General features: G+C 32.0%; 1 protein-coding gene and 1 long non-coding RNA gene across 5 annotated transcripts in view; one reads left to right on the forward strand and one right to left on the reverse strand.

Moving 5' to 3' along the window:
• LOC107998283 (uncharacterized) overlaps positions 1–22,351 on the forward strand; it is a 65,507-nt gene that overhangs the window by 30,518 nt on the left and 12,638 nt on the right. For 2 of the 4 annotated variants that reach the window (XR_009830022.1, XM_062076063.1), the window contains 6 exons: positions 1,004–2,066; positions 4,286–4,539; positions 6,966–7,088; positions 8,036–8,293; positions 10,130–10,309; positions 18,248–18,373. Coding sequence is in view for 3 of the 4 variants with exons in the window: in XM_062076063.1 (XP_061932047.1) it covers positions 1,004–2,066; positions 4,286–4,539; positions 6,966–7,088; positions 8,036–8,293; positions 10,130–10,309; positions 18,248–18,373 (2,004 nt within the window). In the remaining variant the exon portion in view is untranslated. The remainder of the gene's footprint in view (positions 1–1,003; positions 2,067–4,285; positions 4,540–6,965; positions 7,089–8,035; positions 8,294–10,129; positions 10,310–18,247; positions 18,374–22,351) is intronic. The other 2 variants (XM_062076064.1, XM_062076065.1) reach the window with 2 other exon arrangements.
• LOC133666219 (uncharacterized) lies at positions 14,256–17,394 on the reverse strand. Its single transcript, XR_009830038.1, has 3 exons — positions 16,710–17,394; positions 16,541–16,624; positions 14,256–15,326 (listed from the first exon to the last, which is right to left on the reverse strand). It is a non-coding gene; the product is annotated as an uncharacterized LOC133666219 (long non-coding RNA).

Below are 22,351 nucleotides of genomic sequence, written 5' to 3' on the forward strand. Positions count from 1 at the left end.
GAGGAAATGATTTATCTTTTTTTTATCTTTGATTATTTTGCTAGAAGAGTATAAGTTATAATTAACAGTTACGTTAGTCTTTTATTTTGCTTTGCACGCTTATTACCGTGTCGTTATCATATGATTTGCAGTTACAATTTATTAATAAATAAAAGCTTTTTTTAATAAATTACAATTTTTATTCTTGACGAACATACAATGAATTTCAATTATAGAAGATTAAAAATAATATAAATTTGAATATTAATTGTAACAAATATTTATTTTTTAATCATGTGAATATCATTAATGTACGATGAACGCGTGAAATATTATTTGATTACGAACAGGAATTGCTTCAGTTTATTGCATGCTAAACGATAGTGTTTACCTTGTGGCATTAATGTCTATTTCAAACAGGAAGAAATCATGCGTTAATCAGTGCGTGACAAACGCATCATTGAATGTGTTGAAAGTTATCGTGTGTACATTTGTGAACAATAATTTTTTTAATATTACAATTTACATTAAAATTTATTTCAAAGTATTAAGAATATTATAGATTTTCTCTTTTACGAGTATTCGTATTTATAAACTTTTAACTGTGCTGTTCAATATTTGATGACATTTTCAATGATGGTCCATTTCATATATTAAATTATATACCAAACATTCAACAGTATTACAAGGAGAACTCGTCCATGCATAATTGTTACATTTTAAATTATTATTGGATGAAGTTTATAATATCAGAAGAATTTACAAATCGTTATAGAATCCGAGGCAGTGCAACTTTCCATATTTAAATAATTGAAAAAAGCACGTTGTAAAAATTAGAAAAATAATTTCTACATACACAATCGCTTCAAAGAGACTGCCAAAAGGAAGCGTATAACGCGATCGAGAATTAAAAATTATCGAAAAAATCCAAGATCAAAGTTCGAAGGAAACCAAGCGTTAAACCAATCGCATTCAAGATTCTCCCCAATCTTTAACAACAACAAAAAATCTACCCCCGTTTCAGCAGCCTCGACGTCGATCACTCGTCGAAAGGGCGACGGCGGTGACAGATCCCGGAAGAAACGTCGCAGGAACAAAGATTCTAAGAGCGCAAACACAGAGGTGGATCGTCAGCGAGATGGCACCCAGGAGAACGAGATCAGGGGAAAGCGAAACGGACAGACGAAGAAGCCGAAAGATTCCGCGGCGAGGAGGTATCGCGCCGAGCGTCGCAGGAGGAGGAAGAATCGCGAGCGGAAGCGTGGGAGGAAGAGGACGAGGAACGGCGAGAAGAACGGCGAGGCGCGTAGAGCGTCCAAGTTCAAGAGAAGGATGAACGACGCGCCCGCGGCGCTGCTTCTCGGCAAGATCGATGGCCACGTGGTGGACGACACGAACGTGACTTCGAGAGGTAACCAAACGCGCTCGAGCGGCACCGATGTTACGTCACCGTCCAATCTTCAGGATCAATTAACCACCGAGGCTGCGAAGAGATCCGCACAGACCACCTCGCGTTACAACATGTATGAGGACACCGTGGAGAGAGAATTTTCGAAACAGCTCGAGAAAGAGATCTCGCGGACCCAGATGGAGGATCCTGCCAGCTTGGAGAACCGTATCCTGGGCAGCTCTGTTCCCAAGTCATCGCGGAAAAATCGAAAGGAGGAGGAGGAGGAGGTGGAGGAGGGCGGCAACGCGAGCGAGGCGAAGTTTGGCAACTCTAGGTACGACGCCGAGAAGATGTTGGGCTACTCGAGGACGGAGGAGGATCTGCCCATTCTGGATTTGGAGAACGAGGTCCTGGCGAGGACGTTGAAGGATTACAACGCGTACATGACGTCGAGTTTGAGATTGTCGATGGTGGCGAGGCGGGACGAGGTCGAGCGGAGGAGGGGCGGCGGATCGCATTTTCATGGAAAGCCCATAATCGACGAGGCAGAGTTGGACAGGTTGGGCGGAAAGAAGAGTACGGAATGGGCGAGCAGCACAGTGGTGTACGAGGACGATACGAAGGGGGATTTATCTTGCATAAACGGGACCTTCGTGCCAGCACCCCTCGCCCGACACGCGCTGATCAAATATGTAAAGTAAGTGGCTTTTAGCATGAATAATTCAACTCATCTCGATCAGGTTGACCAGGTTTCCCTCCCCCGATGCGATTCCCCTTATGACGATAGGATCTTCCTTGCGTGTTTGCGAAGTAACATTATATCATCTATCGTGGAATGATAATTAACTTTTATGAATCGAACGATTTTTATATATTGTTGGCAAATAGTTTGTCGATCGAATTGAAACGAACGTTTCTCGATCGATGAGTTAATATTAATATCGTAGTTGATGGTGATTTTCTTCTTTTGACTTATTCATGATTCTTTGATGGAGATTCATTAAGATCAGTGAAGGTTAATTTTTCTTTAATTAGTAGATTCATTTGTTCGGTACAGTAATATTTATTCATATTATTTATATCTTATCGATCAATTAGATTTTTCTTGATAATATTATAATGTATTAAAATAAAATTAAAAATATATGTGGTATTTTAGTCATTGGATATTCACATTTTGTGAAAATATATAGTTAAATTAAAAATGTACGTACATATTAGTATTCTCTCAAGAAATTGAAATACATCTATGTGTTTGAAAATGTACAATAATACGTAACAAAATTGACAAAATTATTCAATTAATGTATGTACATATATTGTCACATTACATTAGCTGCATAAAATTAATGAAATTGAATCGATTTGAAAATGAAAGTTAATTATTTGAATTGATTTACATTAAATCCTGTGCGAGCTGGTTAACCAGATAATAACTTTACGTTGGATAGTTTGATTTTAAGTAATATATAATAATAATAATAATAATTATTATTATTATTGATATAATAATAGAGATTTCACATTATTATTAAATCTAACGTTATAATATTATTATATTAATAAAAATATTTTTACGCGGAAAGTATAAAGGAAACGATATTCCGTACACATTTAATTTTCTACGTAATTACTTTCAGTAATTATTTTCAATCCTATTAAAGTACAAGCAGAAACATAATTCACAAAACGTTCCCTTCATTCCAAGAATTTCGTTCAATATCTTTAACGAAGTATGTGTTTTCCCTTCTCAAAGGACGTAAGTTGAAAAGTCTATAATTGCAGTTCTTGATGCTCGTTCCATTCAAAACGACCTTTTTCAGATTTCTTTTAAAGCTTTCTCTCTCCCTCTCTCTCTCCTCTCTCTCTCTCTCCCTCTCGTTCTTCTCTCGTCTGTTCTTTAATCGAGCACATGTCTCCACGTCACAACGTGTCCCTTTATCGAAATTTCCTCCCCTTTTCGTCAGAAAACTGAATTACCGGGACAAGTTCGTAGCCAGGATTGTAGAGAAACCAGAAAAGTTTCAGATCGAGGAGCCGAACTTTTCAATGCTTCGACGTGCAGGAATTACCTGACGGTCCTGTAAAATATAAAAAGATCGAGTAAGTAAGGGAAATGGCTGTAATGGCAAGTAAATCTTGCGCTCTCGAGCAAATGTTGAATCAAACGTTGAACGAGGGACGTGGAAAGTTTCGTGTGTATTAGAAAATGACGTTAGAAAATGATGATGGCGATCGAAAAGAATTTATGCCCATTGATAGTTTGACATTTTATAGTTTCGTCGAGAATAAAATATCATGGGTCAAGCGATGAATCGAGGAAGAATATTCGAACTTATTAATTAAATTTTTACTCTTAGTTTATTACGGGTTAAATATTCGAAGGAAATTATATATTTGCCGGAATGAAGTAGCAATAAAATTAATCATCAAAATTGTAATTGTAACGTAAAATATATCTTTAACAAATTGTGCAATTTGTATATGTTATGCAAGAATTTATGTTATGCTAATTATGTTTTGTATTTGATGGGCTTAGAAGTTTGTAACGGATCGAAAGCTCTTTCCTGGAAGATTATATGTTGGAAAGTATCGATCAGCCATTGTATATCTATTAGTTACGTAAACTTTTGAAGTTGAAGCGGTAATCAATCAGAGAATTAATTTCCACGGCCAATCGATGCATACAAAATTTATTGTTAAAGTATTTTCCTTATTTTTTCTGGCTTCGAACTTTTATGTCCTTTATATTAATATTTTTTTTGTAAAATTAAATAACAACCAATCCATTAGGCGATGAATGTAGGAAGAAAATATCTTTTTATTGTCAAAAGATATTCGACATTTTTTTTTCAATCAATCTTATTTATTCTTTCCCGAAATTTATAAAAGTCTGCAATTGGTATTTTCTCTAAGATCGTCGATACCAGGCCACGAATACTTGGAAGCCGATTACGAATGTGCCCCAGGATTCTATATGGTGAGCACAACAAACAGATTATTATGCAGAAATCGTCAATGGATGGGACAACTACCAAAGTGCAAGATCAAAGCGAATTTTCAAGGTGCGTGCATCGACGCTTCCTGCGATCACGTTTGCAAAGAAGTCGATGGCAGACCGGTGTGTTCCTGTTACAAAGGTTTCCGGTTGGAGGATGATAAATGTATGGGTAAGTTTAATTCATACGTTGATCTTTGCTTCCAATATTATCCAAATAAGACAATACTTAATTGACAAGGATTTATTTAGGTGTTGTTCGAAATTTCATCTCAATATCTATTACTCGATGAAATATTTGAAATCGATTCGATTTTCAACGAATATATCTGGAAATATTTGAAATTTTCATAATACAATATTATTAAATAATCACTTTCAATTGAAATTATACCGATTTGATATATTCTCATAAATTTGATAGCATTTGTCACGTTATTAAAGCAAACGTGCATGAAATATCTAAATATATAAATTAGAGATTGCCACGTAATAAATTATTTCGAAACGTTAATCCCTTTATTCTGTTAGATAGATATTAAAATGAATGCAGGAAATTTAAATACAGAGTTATTGTTTGCACAAATATGGATGAAGTATTGAAAATATTATTTCGATTTAAATACATTTCATATGTTATATTATTTTGTCTTATATTTTGTTTTTACAATTTTTAATTTTTAACGATTACATTCATCAAGATTTAATAAAATTATAAAATTATCATTCGTCACGAGTATAAACGAATATAAGAAATATGAATAGTAAAATGCAGAAACGATATCGTTTTTTCTCGGTTGACGAGACGTCAAGACGATGAAAAAGAAATTTCTCAAGATGAAATATCGATACTCGTTGAAATATTGACAGGTTCCACGTTCTGCGAGGGACAAGTTCTTCCTGTCCGTATTAAAACATCAACGATTTCGTTTCAGAGATCCTTTCCCTCTTTCTTATCCCACTGTGAAACGTATCGTCGTTTTATCTCTCATAAAACTGGGGGACAGTTATAAAATTTCATTTCGTTCGTGCATTTCGAAATTAAAAGGAAGCCGGAAATTGAGACCAGTTCCTCCATTTCCATCCTCTCGTAATATCCCTTACGTTTTATCGCGAGACAGATTTTAATTTTAGAAAAGATTCATAAGTTGTTTCTGAATATTGAGTTAGTCGGGAAAATCTCTATATTATATATTATCTTACAAAGAAATTTATTTTACGTGAAAATTTTGGATTAAACAAAGTAGAGATGCTACAATATGTTTTTGTAGAGAATTTCAAAGTTGAATTCAAAGTGAAAATCCTCGTATATATTTTTATAGTTTGAATAATTTGAGAATTGGAATATTTTATAATTTAAAATTTTATTCTTTTTCGTATTATTAAAAAATTATATTTAAAGATATCGAAAAGAATCACTTTCTTAAAATAATATCTCAATCAAAATCATCAAATCAAAATATCAATGAAAAAAATCAAAATTTATTTTTATTAATATATCAAACTCTTTTATAATTTTGTTAAATGTGTCAGAGAATTTTATGATTGATCATATTAATTAAGTCTTTTATTTGAAGTTGCAAAAAGTAAAAAATTTGTAATAATTAAAATAAAACTTTTTTGTCGAAATTTGTTTAAATAAAGATAATTCAGGATATTCGTGATAATTGAATGCAAATGAGATTAAAGCATCGGAGAACCGTGGAATAAAAAAACACAAATTCAATAAAACTTCATTAATCTAAGTTGAATGAGAAAGTGGTTTAAATCAAGCGAAAATTCGTATTAACGGTCCTTGGAAAAATTAGCTTCCAGGGAAGAGAATGTCGTTAATCTAGACGAATCGTAAAGACAGGTAATCCAAATTAGTTAAAAGTCTGGTTTAACCGACTCTGGTAAAACAAAGTTCCACTCTATTCCAGAAAGGGAATGAAAAAAATTAAAAGGATAGGTTTGACCCGAATAAATTGGCGGGACAAGAAATGAATCGAGTCGAACTTTCGAGTAATTAAGTTTTTTTTTTCTTTTTTTTTTTTTTTTACAAATGAGATTCTCTCTATTTACATATCTCTCATTAATGTTTTCCCCATTCCACGATTTCTCATTATCTCTTCTCGAATATCGCTGATGTCATTCCACACAACGCAATTTTCATCAATTTTTTAAGAAGAAATTTGAATACAATTTTTTCAAATTTGTATAAAATTTAAATGAAATTTTTTTTTTTTAATTTATTGTCCATAAAAACGATCGTTATTTTTGAATACGTAAAAAATTTTTTCCAAACCAATCAGACATTCTTTCCGAAAGTAAAATAGTATAAATTTATAAAATATCGCGTTTCCAATTTACATTCGAGATATCTTATCAGAGATAATATATTCTTTTGTAAAATTTAAATTTAGCTATCCGATGTATTAAAATCATAATTAAATACTCTCGTTGGTTATTATATTAGTACAAGAAGATGCTATATATATTAAGAAATTACGTATGAAAACATTACGAAGGGATCATCGCGATAAATTGAGATCAAAAGCGTAGCGCCGCGTGAAATTAGCCAAATTCCAAGCATTACACGTACTCGTTAAAATTCAGATGTGAACGAATGCAAGGATAACAAGGGAGGTTGCGAACATAAATGTGTGAACACCCCGGGATCCTTTCGTTGTGAATGTCCAAAGGGGATGAAACTAGACGAGGACAGGTTCACATGCAAGGGTGAGTTATTTGCAGAATATATATATACACGGTATAAACCTATTATTCCGTCCTCCCTCCCCTCTCCTTCGCTCTTCGAAAAAGCAACAAGTGTAAATCGCGAAAAAGGCTGTACACCTTACGGTACATATCGATGATTATTGGTGGAATTTCAATCGCTTTCCCATTTGCTTCGAAATGCTAATTAGATATTCTAAAATATTTCATTCTGTTTTTAATATTATTTTTTATCTTAATTATCTTAATAAATTTTTCCATCGAATAAATTTATTTTGAATTATTTGTCATTTATTTCAATTTATTTTTGAAATTCGTGTAATTATATGGATGGAAGGATGATGGATACGATATTTTAACGAATATTGTGCAATGATTATCTGGTAAATTAAAAGAATTTGATGGAAGAGGTAATGTGAGGAATTATATCGGAAAAAAATGTATTTATATCGTGGATGCAATGGCGAAAAAAGATTAAAAAGATTAAATTATCTTTTTTGATAGATGATTACATCGTATTATGAACGATTGGTATTAGTAGAAAAAGATCTAAATTGATATTAAATTTCACGTGGAGAAAATCACAGCAGAAACATTAAAGGATTTTCTCTTCTTTACATATATCATCCAGCCTCTAAAAATTATTGCTTTAACACACCAAACTATTTTAACAGATTCCAAGATAATATAATCCAACTTTAAAATCTTTTCTTCTAGTAACAATAATAAAAATCACTTAAACAAAAATTTAATCCAGTTAATCAAATTAACCAAACATCTCGAGCATAAATCTCTCCAGAATAAATGTAAATAAATATAACGAGTATTCCCATCGCTTTGAATTATCCAACTTAACAATCTTAACCAAGAATGAATCTACTATTATATCCTCGAATTCGAATTCGATCCACCGTTAGAAAAATATAAAATTACTTCTCGTTATCTCATAGATATCAATGAATGTCTGTTGAACAACGGGCACGGGCCTTGTCAGGATACGTGTCGGAACACCATAGGCGGCTATGAATGTTCCTGCGACAGTCTACAGGACACCGTGCTGTCAGCCGACAACCACACGTGTCAGACAGCGGGTCCCTGTAGCGTCAACAACGCGGGATGCTCCCACACCTGTCTCTCCACTATGGGACGAGTATTTTGTCTCTGTCCCGATGGTTTCATCCTGGAGGACGACTGGAAAACCTGTCAAGGTAATAGAATTTGCTTACCGTTCTTTCTTTATCTTCCCCTGTTTTTTTTTTTCGTGGAAGAGGAATCGTGGAAAATATTGGATTACTTCTGGGCGCTTTTTGAGCGATGGTTCGAGAAAGAGAGATTTTGCAGGATTTAGTATAATTTTGAACTTAGTATTGCGTAATATAGTGAATTTAAATTTTTAAGAGGTTTTATAGTCTATTGAGATATATGAATTTAGTTAATGTATATTTATATAAGGTATTTATATTTAATATTGAAAATTACAGTGATGGCTTATAATTTCTTCTCTGTCATGAGTAACTTATCGAAATGAAGGATTTTATAATGGAAGAATAACGTATATAATATTTTAAAAATGGATTTAACATATATCGTTTTATTTTAATATTTAAATATATCTTTATTATAATATTATTGTAGCACAAGTTATTATCTATCAGAAATTATTATTATAATTTAATTTTGTCATTTTCCATTACACAATGATAGGATGAGCTTAATAAGCTTCTTATACATTGACAAATTAATTAATTAACTAATATATATAATTAATTCATAACATATAATTAATAACAGTACAGCTCTTTATTTTTGGAATAAAATTGTTACTCTTTATTTTCTAATTTATTATAAAGAATAGTTATCTAGATAATTTTTTTTCTGAATACATTTTTATTTTTCGTTGATATTTTAAAGTAGATATTTTAAAAGAGATAGAGATAGAATTTTGGCACAATATGATAATATGAATTAAATTATATCATAAAGTAGATTTTGTTTTTTTTTTTTTTTGTATATTTCAATGTGCAAGTTCAAAGATGGTGGTTCTAAACGTTTGCAAAATTGAATTGAAAGAATATCATTCTGTTCTAAGCAGAATATCTTTTAATTAGCCTCGTCAGAGAAATCGAAACCGTGTCTAATATATATGTATAATGGGCTTGTGAACGGCGACATTTTATTCTTTTATTTTTTTTAATTGTATTTTTTTGCCAATACACAAAGGTTTGAATCTTTTATGAGTACGTCATCGTTAATGATATACGAGCCACTAATGGATGCTTTCTGTTAATTAATAACTCGTTCTGAAAATGCTTCTTTCCTTCGTAGCCATTCATTCGAACAAATGCGCCATCAATCATTTATTCTATGTAATTGAAGTTCTATATTTAATAATATCTATCTACATCTATTTATTGATATATTAAAAACTTTGCAACTCTATTTTTAAATTCATAAACAGATATAAAATTAATATCCATGAATATTTGATATAATTATGATTGTTTAATTTTCTTTTTTAAAAAGTGCGATACAGTTGCAATAAAATTCTTTCTTTCATTATAAATTGTTAAAATAAAAGTTTCATCATTAATAAACATTCCTTATTATTGTTTCCAATAATTTGGAAGTAAATATATCAGTATCGAAATTCTAAAACTCTGTTTACTCGGAAGGCCGAAAATTTTCTTCTCGTTAACACCCTAAAAAAACAAAAATTCAAACGTTTCGCAATCATGAATAATTAAACAATTATACAAAAACTCGGAGAAATCGTTATTTTATATCCTTTTAGCAAAAATATACGCACTCCCCGATATTTTTCATCGACTAACTAATTCAAACAAAAATTTAAAAAATGAATAAATGTTTCCCTATGCCAACGCTGCGATCCCCGATAAATCCATTTTCCATATTCCATTTAGATACGAAATATCACGATATTATTCCTCACACGGTCAAAATTCTGAATAACGATATCGAAAATCAAATCTTCGACACGGAATTAAATCGTTCGAAACGATAAGAAGGAAAAATCTCTTTTCCAGACGTGGACGAGTGCGCCCAACCCGATTTGCAAACGGAGATGTGTCGGTACGGTTGTATCAACACACCAGGATCTTATCGATGCGCCGAGCCAATGGAGTTGAAGGATCAACCGATACTGGACAGCTTGTCCATCACGTGCCTGCCGGGCTACGAGGCCACCCCCGATGGAACTTGTATCGGTAAGTGGTTTAATCCGTACGGGTGATTTAACAGGAAGTTGGATTTGCCCCGGTTAAGCCCCGCGGCGGACACTTTTCACTTTGCGAACATCCACTCCTCCCTGTAATACATTGTATCTCGGTTGCTTCGCGATTCCTGCGATTTCGACGTCGAATCTCCCTTCCGAACGATTGATTTCGAATAGGAGTCGATTAGCAAATTGGATACCGTCTTGACGATGCAAATCGGTTAAGATCTTTTTCGTGGTATACGGTTAATGAAATATATCAAGGGATATATTCACTTTTTCGTCGTTACTACGATTTATTTCGAATGTTTGGAGAATTATAGAGAAATAAATGGTACAATTGATAAATTTTTGTAAAAATTATAAAAATGTCGAATCTTCTTCTTTAATCTTTAGGGATAACGAGAAATTTAAAGGTTAAAGAAGCTTTGTAGGGAGCTCAAACGATTTAATCATAATCAGCCAATGGTTAAAGTAGAATTCGGAATTATGAATCCGTGGCTGTGTATCAGCATGGTGTTTTCGAAACAAGGAAAGCTGGGTTCGTAACGACGATATTCTTCGGTAACCGGGATAATTGTGTTTGTCGTTCATTTCGCGGTGGAAAATTTTAGTGGAAGCAACTGATGGGTGGTACGATAACAATTCCATAGGGAGATGAGCGTCCTAACGAGATTCCGCCGCCTGGTCCTAGTCGTGCCCCATAATACCGTTCTAGACGATCCTAGTACGTAATCGAATTAACCTGCACATGGATCCACTTGGTAGGCTAGTGGGTTCTACGATGGTAATATCGGGGTCGAGATTCTGGATCATCAACTGTCGGAAAACTGTCCGATTTAATGGAAACTGGCGGTTGGTTCGAAACATTTCCAGTTTGGAGAAAGATTTTCTTCCGCTTATTCGTATAAATTATATTATTAAATTGATTTAATTTAATTTGATGGAAGAATATGATAGTATCTACGCTTAACCACATCATCTTCCATTTATCGAATTATATCAAATTATATTTCGATGTAAAAATATTATATCTTAGATTTGGATGTCGTTTTTCAATTTAAAGAAATTTTTTAATTTTGTACTTTCTGTAAAATACTGCTCTAAAAGATTAGTTTTCTTGATCTTTGTTTTTGAAAATTTAAAAAGTTTTTTTTTATCTATTTTGTTGGGTAATTGAAGTAGTTGGTCATTATTTTAGTGCAAAAGAAATTTTTTTTTCGAAGTTATTTGGATATTTTGCTACTGTTATTGTTTCCTCGTTTCAAGAATGTATTTATTACAGTATTTACGAATTTTTAATATTAAATTTTTGTGTCGCAAAATTCAATTTACTCTTCTCGAATCTTTTTTCCGTTTCGTTTCTGTTTTCTATTTAATCTAAATTCTTTCTTCAATATTCCATGAGAATCATAGAAGATCAAGGAACCAAGCATCGCGAAATTCTATTTTCTTTTCCAAATTCTTTTCCTAATTCATTGTTTTCTATTCGAAAAAAAAAAAAAAAAAAGAATTCTTTCAATATTCCATAGGAATCGTGAAAGAAATTCGATTTTCTTTCTTTGAACTCTTTTTCAATTCCTCCCTATTTTCTATTCAAAACGAATTCTTTCGGTATTTCAGAAAATTTGAAGAGAAGTAAATAAGTGTCATGAAATTCGATTTTCTCTTTTCAGATCTCCTTTTCTAATTTATTTTATATTTATAATCCTTTCAAAACTAATATATAATAAATAGATAGACCAAAAATCTACAAGCCTGATGAAATTTCGTTTCTTTCTTTTCTCAAACATCTCTTTCAATTCATTCGATTTTGTCAAGTATTTTTCGAAGAACCGAGTAAAATACCAAGAAACCAAATGTATACCAAGATTTTCCTTCTTTTCTAATTCATCGCCATATTCCATACGAAAAGAACACTTTCAACATTTCTCAAGAGCGAGAAAAAAAAAAGCAAGCTTTGCGAAAATTCTCCTTTCTTTCTCTCTTCGAATCTCGTTTCTAATTTGTCGTCGTTTTATAGTTTCCATTGAGAACGAGTTCTTTTCGTGGCTCGGTGGTAACAGCCGTCGAGAGAAGTGGAATGATTTAAGGGTTCTAAAGGCGTCTCTACGTTCCTGATTACAAGGTGACAGCTCTCTCGAATTTCCCTTAGGGGATATAAAAGAAGAAGATAAATGCGAGCCAGGATGAATTAATGGAATTATGCCCGGCTCATTATGTAATGCGCGGAGGGGTTGTTTCCGGGTGGATTGACTGCTGGAAATTAAAAAATTCGGGGTAACGATATATCGTTTAATCGAGTTTGGGTGAAACAAGATTTTTCAATTGGCGAACTTGTAAATGTAATTGGCTATGATTAATTTTTTCCTGATCATTGTGATAAAAATACATGATTTTTACATTATTGGAGAAACTATTTGATCAAATTTCTGTCTTAACATTTCTAAATTTATTAAAATTATCGTTAAGAAATTTCTCTAATAATTGTACGTTTTAATTTTTTAGAAATAATACCAGGAGATGTTAAAAGAAAAATATTTTAGAATTTATGCATTATATATAATTTTAAAAACAAGAAATAATCGTATGATAATACGAAGACTAAAGAAATTTATATATCACAGAAATATTCATACAAGAGAATTAAAATAAATACAATTTATGAAAGCAAGATTTGACGTTTGAAAATAACGAAAACCACAATTTAATCCGTTTAAATAATGAGCGAAATTTTATCACTTAAAAATTCATCACCATTCGTAGAAAGTCGAAAAATTATGGGTTTTAAAGCTTTAACAGTCTTAAACAATAAGAAACTCAGTCGCTCGAGTTTTGGCACCAATTTTGGTTTATTATCCAAGAACTTCCGTCGAAAGAGATTAATTTGAAGAATTTGTTTCGCGAATAAGTAAGAAAAAAGAATGATGAGCACCGAGGCGAAAGGAGGTCTCTTTTTCCGTTCGATCTAGAATTTCTGGCAGAGGATATCGCAAAAGTATTTTAAAAATGCGATTGCAAGAAATTTTGAATTAGTTTCGGAGTCTTTTATCGCGAACTTTCTTATCGCAGGGAACAGTTGGTTCATTTTTTGGTAGCCTTCGTTTTTCGATGGAACAAAGAGATTATACTTGAGAAAAGTTAACGTTTTTTCGATCCTAGAGAGCGGAAGTTTCGTATGTTTCTTCTTTGTCTAGTTTACTGCGAATTCGTTTCGCATTACGTCTGCTTTTTCACTTGTAATGTTCGAACGAGCGATTGCACTACTGCGGATTTCCTTCTTTTCCTTAGATAATTTTGCGAAACGATGAATTTCTTATTTGTTAAAATACAACTTAATTAATCTTTTGAAGGTTTAATTGAATGTTTTATTTTCGAATTTATTCAATGATATGTATACTCTATGAATTATGGGAATTTTAAGAATACATTTCAAGATAGGATATACGAATATGATTGTAACATTATACTATCAATTACAAGGAAATATTATGTTTTAATAATCTTATTGGAAATCTAATTTAACCTGTTAAATATCGGACAATAAGAATTATAAAGAGCCTATTGTACAATTTTAAAAAAAGAAATTTTCCTAAGAGAAATATAATTTATTATAATATATTATAAATATTGTTTTGAATTTTTTCAAACTTGATAAATGGAGGAGGAAACAGTTAGGAAAAAGATTAAACAAATATTTAAAAATTTATATGAATAAGACATTAATAAAACAATTAATGTTACAATTATTAATAGGTTAATAAGCTTATGTCTAAAATTAGCAAGTGTCTTTAGTAAAAGACTTTAAATATTATAATTACATAATTGTTAAGACCAGTAATAATTCCAAGTGGACATAATTAACACGACGGAGGAAATTCATGAACAAACATGACCTTTTGCACGTTTAATTTCGAGAAAGATTCAATTAAGAATAATTTAATGAGTATATCTTAAGTTTTATTATAATTTCATTACATTAGAAATATTCATTGTTAATGAAAAATTAAAAGAATGTAACGTTTAATATCCCAAAAATCTTTTTTAAAACAATATGATTATCTCTCAAATTGTTCGTTTTAAAATTTTATTATATTCTGGAAAGGATTGCTATTAAAAAAAGGGATACAAATCGTACATACAAATCGTTGATTGCGAGCTCGTAATTTTTGAAAAGTTTCTTCGAGTATATTATTCATATTTCATTCGGTGAACTTCTAACAAGCTCGTCTTAACTTTTCTCGATCTTGCAAAGTTTTTACGATGGCCTGGTTTCAACCGATGCGAAGAAAACAGTTATTTTGCTTTATTGTCTTCGTATTTTCATTACGTCTTGGCTAAATACTCCGAACATCGGGAAATTCATTAACTATCTCCTCGGGATTTCCATTGTTATCGTATTTTCTCCCTTCTTCTTTTTCCCTTCTCCCGATTTCCGTTATCGTCCATCTGGAACTGACGTATCCTGGCCAAGTTTCACCGGAAGTCGTTATAAGTTTAGAAAATTGTTACAACAAGTAGCGTTCCGTAAAAATTTCTCTGCAAAGTACCCTTTTCACTTTTGTGGAGCACAGTGTTCGTTTTTGTAAGTGTCTCATTACCGGTTAACTTTGTGCACTTTTCACAAGAGTTTGTTTTTTCTTACGTGTGTGTGTGTGTATCTTTTTTGTCTCTCATTTTAAATTGTAACAATGAACGCGAAGAACAATAATGTATATGCAAATAATTTTAATGTTTATACGTACATAATTATTTATTTTTGTGTTGGAATATACAATATTAATTTTTACTTTCTTATAGAAATGTATTAAATTATCCATTTGTGTTGAATTATACAAATGAATTGTACTGATCGAATATATCAAAATATATCTATAATTAATTTTGGTAGCCGAAATATTTGTCATTTATGAACACGATGAATTGTACATTTACTATGCAATAACAAACGTATTTTATATTTGTTGCAACTTATAAATGCAACTTATAAATGTGATATAATCAGCACTCTGCAATCAAACAAAGCAGTATTTATTGCACATATCTGTGCAAATATATTGCAGAATTATTTAATAAACTGAGATATTAGAGTAAAAAATGTTATTATAAAAGAAAAATAACGAGAAAATTTCAATCTACTTTTTTTGGAAATGAAAATTATTTTATTATCTATCATTTTTAAATTACAATTATGATTAAAATTTATTTTATCAATAATAAAATAATTTAAACATAATACATTATACGAATATTTGTTTTATAGTTGGAGATTATTTTAATACCTAGTTATTGTGTCGTGCATATTCCTTTTATTAATAGTTTGCGTAATATGTTTCCAATTAATATAATAAGCAAAAATAAGAGGAACAAGGGATTCGAGTCAGAGGAAAAAGAAATTCGTTTTACAAAGTGGAAGACAAAAAGTATTTCAAGAATAAAATGTCGCGTGTATATTTATAAAACAATTTCAGACACTGATCTATTTAAAAATTGTTATTTTTATACACTAGTATCATCGTGTATATAACACATTCCGGTTTAAATTTAGATTATGTGGTAGTTTATGATCGTTATATGATAGTTTCCAATGATAAATGGTTGTTTGTCAATGTCGAAACCAAGTGTGCCAAATCAGAGAGCTTGATAATGCTTGTTATAATATTTCTACGCTTAGAATGTACTAGTGTAAAATATCAAAGAGTTTCAAAATTCAAAAAAAATGTGAAAATATAATACAAGTAACTTTAATGTCATTAATAATGCAATTTTTACAAGAAAATGAATATCGGATATTACAAAGAACTTATGAATTTTATTATCTAATTAGTTTTTCCATCAAATATTTTTTCGTAGCTTCCATAAATAACCAAAAGTTTCTGATAATTTTAGGAGAATAATCGTAGAAATAAGTAATAGAAATAAGTATATAGAAATCAAATGTAGAGTGAAATATTTACATAAGTGTTCGAGATATTTTTAAACAGTATCCCTCAATGGAATTATGTAATAGCAGTTGCAGTTTTATAATAGATTTTCTTCAGGCACCTGCTGTACTATAACTGTTGGATCGATGTCAACCATATGTGCACACGAGGCTTATGAAGTAGCATAAAAAGCTGTCTAACTCGACTGAGAGTTCTCAGATTTGCTTCGAAACAATGAATAATACATAACGCGAAAAGTTCAACAAATCGTTGACTTGTAAACTTGCTTTGTTTCTTACCTTTTAGAATCTTTTTATGGATGAAGATTATGATTTGCCACTTGAAATTTGCATTTTGATACACTTGCTTATTTCTCCGTTTTCCTCCGAAACAAACGAATGAATTGAGAATAACTTTTTTGAACAAAAATAATCATTTATTTTAATTTATACTCAAAGATATTTTTACCAGTTAATCATTATTTTCTTAAAAATATTCTCCTCGTCCTTTTGCAAAACTCGCAAAATCACGAGTCCCTTTATCTAATCTCCCCTTAACACTTCATTTTCATTATCATCCCTCAGTTTACTCTTCAAAACTCAATCAAAAACGCAAATATTTAATTATAATCAAATATTATCCAACTTGGATCTCTCTATACAATCTCCCCTCACATTTATCATTCAACGTGTCACTTTAAAAATCTTCCCCGGCTAAAAATTCCAAAATTGTCCTCTAAATCTTTCCTAAATTCCCTACCACTTCCCAACAAGATAAATCCAAAATAAATCCATTCCCTCCACGTTCGAGAGACGTCGGCAAAGAATGCGCGCGTAGCCAGCCATTCACAAAGGAAATCCCCCCGGCGACGAAAAATCAAACGGGCATTGTATCGATTCGCGCGGGGAGGGGAGATGTTTCGACCATTTTGTCGACCTGCGTCATTATCGCGCGCGGATGGGCCACGTCGTCGTCGTCGTATCGCGAGCCACGGCGTCGTGAAAGCGGCGGAAGTCGAGCACTCTTGGCAGTCATTGAAAGCGCTCGAGGCAATCGCAATCCGGCCGACCCTTGTACGTCTATTTCGGTCAATTTAACGCCATCGCGTGGACAATTGACCGGGTCGGTGTGGCCGGCCAACGAAAGAACGCAGACGAACGTGTATTGTATGCGAACGAAAGGGGGCAGGGGAGGGTCTTCCGTCGTTTTCAAATATAGGGAGGAGGGGGGAGGGGTGAAAGGTCAGGGCGCGTTATCATAGCATCGTGTAACATCCGCGTCGAGGAACTTGAACTTTGCACTGATCGATAACAGCTGGTTATCGTGGCGAAAGGGAACGCTCGCGTTAACCACGCGAGAATAATGGTGATCTGTGGTCCGCCACGTCTCTATTTCCGCGGCCAGTCCGAAATTTGTTTATTGCACGCGTATTTAACGCGTATCGAAATTTAAATACGATGATGGAATCGTTATTTCGATCGTTTGTTAACGTTGAATCGGTAGAATTAAATAGAAAGTTGGATATATTTTTATTTTTTTTACATGTTCGAGGTCATTAATTAATCGATCAATTCCGAATTTGTATTTATTATTAGAGAATTTTTGTTAGAGAAAATGTAGGTTCCTCCGTTAAAAATAAATTTTTTAGAATAACGTTATTAAAAAATAAACATTAAAGATGACTTTAAGAAGCGCACCTTCCATTAAATCGATGATTAATATCATACAACAATAAATGATTTTCATATTATTTTTTTCCTTGAATATTTTGCAACTTGCGCTCGACTCATCCTGTAAAATTCTAGTTTATATGCTATTATTCCGCCGTCTCTTTTCATTACAAAATCATCTGTAAACTCGGCACGTCACGACCGGTTTTAAAAATTTTATAAATTACGATGGTGGAAAGTGAAATATTCCGTTCGCGTAAATCCTGAGCGTTTAAATGTAACAATGTCCTGTGATTGTTTATCATGCGCGAAATAATTCTGCGTATTTTTGTGTAGATATCAACGAGTGTACGGTTGACAATGGTGGGTGCACAGAAGTCTGCGAAAATACGGATGGGAGTTTCTTCTGCGCCTGTGACGGTGACGAAAAAGCTCTATCGTCGGATGGCAAGTCTTGCGTGGGTGAGTTTCTCATTTTGTAAGAAATGTTCCGTAATTTTAGGTCGATGGAAAGTTTCTGATACACAAATTGGTTTTTTTCCAGCAAATATTGCCTAAATAAAATAAGAGATCATTAAAGTATCTCGCTAAGATTTGATATTAATTTTTTCTTATTTTTAAGAAAAATTGTGAATTTCTGAAAAAAGAAAGTATTGCCAGATTTATTTTTGAATATTTATCATTTTATTTCACAGTAAATACTCGAATAATTTAATGTATAACGATCATATATTCATAATTCGTTTAATATTACGAAGAAAAGGATTATAATGAGCATTTTGATTATACTTTCACGTTGTCCTCGATACATTAAGTAGCTTGTTAAAACTAATTTTAATCAAAAATTTCATCGTCGGGATTAGGAATTTATACGATAAATTTATTTGATTCAGAAATAATTCTGAAACATTTACAAATCAAGAAAGAAATTTTTTTCAAGTGATTAAAATCCTATCATATTTAAAAAAAAAACATTCGAATTAAAATGAACGGAATGAAAATTTTTCAAAATTTTCCTCTTTCAAAAAAATTCAACAAAATTCATCTTTTAACCTTCATTCACTAAAAGAGTTAACCATTTATCGAACAAGAAACGTTTTCTTCGCCATCCATTATCGTCTCGTATCAAATCGCCCAGCAATTTTGATACATCCTGTACTTGTCGTCCCTCGAAATGTTCCCTTTTCTTCGAGGAGAAGTTTCGGAACTCCTTTTCATTCGACTACTCGTTCCATCCTCGAGGATCATACATCATTCGCGCGTCTGGGAAACGCAATATGTTCCACCAGGCGAGGGAAAATTTCTTGGCTATGTAATAATGCTATCATGGACACACACGCGACGAGAAACGTTTTTGCGATTAATACTTACACGGCTGAGTAATACTTCCCTTTTATCCGCGGGACAACTACAAATTCACCCGTGTTTCTTGCAGTCGGATTAATTCACCATGCCTCGAGGCACTTTCTCACTAGGATGGAATCTGAATTGCGTGTTTATCTTTTAATAGTGCTTTTGATCTTTCAGATTTCACTAGATACGAAGAGATAGTTTCTATAAAATTAAATTTTTAAGACTTTTCAAGTTTCCGCTTCTTTCTTTCTTCGAATATATTTTTAAACTCATACTTTTGTTGACTTTTTTCATCTCATTTTTTTTTTATATTAGCGTTATTATACTTTTTCCCATTATAAATTTATTTCAAAATTAATGAAAAATTCTTGTGAAATTTGAATATTTTTTAATCTTAATTCCGAATATTTTTCGTTCATTGTTGGAATTACCTTTACATAGTATTAAATATTATTTCTTGAAAACGAAAATTAAATTATCATAAAATTATCGAGTAAATCTCTGGAAATAATATGGAAATCTATGTGATAAAATCAATGAAATTATATGATAATTTTAAAATTAATTTTGAAAATTGTTGTTTGAGCATCAAAAATATAATTAAATTCTTTTGATTTAAACATCGCTATAAATCAATTTTTATTAGAAAAAGAAATGCTTCTATGTTTCATTTCACATTATTTCTTGTCTGTATGCATGACGAAGTTAACGTGTCTATTTTTTCCCTCTCACTTCATTGAATCACTTATGTATCATATATCATACATCGCTGTCAGTAATTTTTTTTTCAAGTATTAGATGATTTAGAACGTTTTCGCTCTGAGAAATTTCTAAACGATTAGTTCTTGACGATTTATCGAATATTTCTGCTACTGAAATTTTCTGATTTTAATTTTTGTCTTCTTTTTTCTATTTATTTTATTAGTTTCATGTCCAAGTAGATTTGAATTGACTTTATATAATTTTTTCAAAGTTATAGCTACACTGATTTTTATGCAAAAACATATTTTCCAGTGGTAAATATATCTATAATTTACTTTAAATCTCGATTAAACTTTATTAAAATTAAACAAATTTCAAAGCATTGTAACTCCGAAGATATTCATTTCTAATTAATAAATAAAAGACCATTAGAGACGCGAAACCTTGCTCTTTAAAACGCTTTTTTATTCGTCCCGATACGACTTCCGGTTCCCGAGATATCGTTGCGTAAAGGAAAGGATAATTTTTGGTTATTTTTACTATCTGCGTCCTCGTCGCTTACTCGGATCTCTCGCTCGCACTTCTTCTCACTGACCTATTCCAAATTCCAGACCAATGACAGACGCGATTCCTGGAAAAACGTAATACACGATTCTTGGAAGAATGCAGTACGTATTTCCAAGAAAAAATATAGGTCACCGAGTTGCGGGCCCATTCATAATCTCTGCACGTCGTGTCGCGCTATGGATACTTTAAGTCTTTATATCTCGGCAACCGATAAAGATATCGGGATGAAAGAAAAAGGAGCTTGAATGGTATGGTTTTCTCTATCCCTCGAGTGTGTTTTAATGACAAAATTTTCAGTTTCTTCTTGCACTTTTTATATCGAAAAATCGAAGTTTCATTTCGAGTCTCTCAATTCTTCTCCCATCGAATCTATCGAATTTTTTATTTCTCCATAAAGGACAAAGAATAAACTTCTCGTTATATTTTTCTCTAACGTTGTACTCGTTTTTGCAAACGTAATTTTCGTCGATATAATAGAATGAAATTCGACAATTATCGGTTCGTCGGGGAAATGTAAACCATCGTGGCGAGACGGAATAACTGTGCAAACAATCACAATCTGGGTCACTTGATTTCATATTCTCGGAGAAACTTGTAAAATATTAGCGTGCACCTTTATCCAATGCAAATTTCATGTTGGAACTTCTTGTGTCTTTCTTATTGCTTGGTAAGTTTATGAAAACGAGAAAGTAAACTCGTGGAACAAAAATTTGAACAAGTTGGAAAACGAAATCGGAATAATACGGAGAAAGTTGAAATTTCAATTTCATAAGGATAGAAATGTATTTCGAATGAACCGGTGTTGTTTCCTCTTCAGATTTTGCATATCGTATAAATGGATGGGAAGATGAAAAAATTTTATAACAATTACAATACATCGTGGTTGTTTAAATCAATATTTAAAATAAAAAGGAATTTATATTAAAATTAAATTGTGATTATTAAATCTTGTGTAAAAATTCTAATGTCATTTATCCTTTAATAGACTAATAGACTAATAAGAAATACTTTTCTTTACTGATAATTTTTTGAATAATTATATTTCCAACAATTTTTTCAATTTTATTCGCATTTAAAAATCAAATTGACTTTCAGTGGAATGATTCATATCGTAGGATTATTTGTTTAGAGTACGCGTTATATACAGATACCAAGCAAATCGTTGCACTGTCTTAATCCTTCTGTTGCTAACGAGGGCTTTACTCGTCATCTATGAAGCGGTCTAAAAGCATTAACGTTGACTTAGTCCTTAGTCCGAAAGCAGATTCCAAATACCAGAATTAACCATACTTACTTATACCTAGATTTAATAACCACATATTGATACGCCTCAAATTTATTTCTATTTCATATATGACAGTTCTGTTATTCGAAACGTAGAATGTATAATATATAACTGTTCGATCTATATTATCATAATGAAAATGTTAGAAAGATTAGAGGAACGATATACTCACTTCTCTCAGAATCTTGAAAATTGATACCAAAATTTAGATTAAAGTTGAATAAAGAACGTTCATTTAATAATTTTCCAAAATTATAAACAAAATTCTTAAATAGAAAAAAAAATAACGAAAACAAATCCTCTTCGCAACATCCGGAATTCGATAATGCAAATAAACCGAGGAGAAAATTGCAAATGTTGTGCGAACACGAGATTGCTTCTTAATCGATATCGGAATTGACGATTGAAACCGAGGTGTAGCAGATATTGCAGATCCGCAAGATTTTCAAGTGATTTACACTCGAAAATCCATTGGGATAATCGTCGATACTAGCTCGCTCCGTGCAGAACCGTCACGGATCTGATTCTTGCAA

The sequence above is a fragment of the Apis cerana genome, linkage group LG6, assembly GCF_029169275.1.
Source record: "Apis cerana isolate GH-2021 linkage group LG6, AcerK_1.0, whole genome shotgun sequence".
Lineage (NCBI taxonomy): Eukaryota > Metazoa > Arthropoda > Insecta > Hymenoptera > Apidae > Apis > Apis cerana.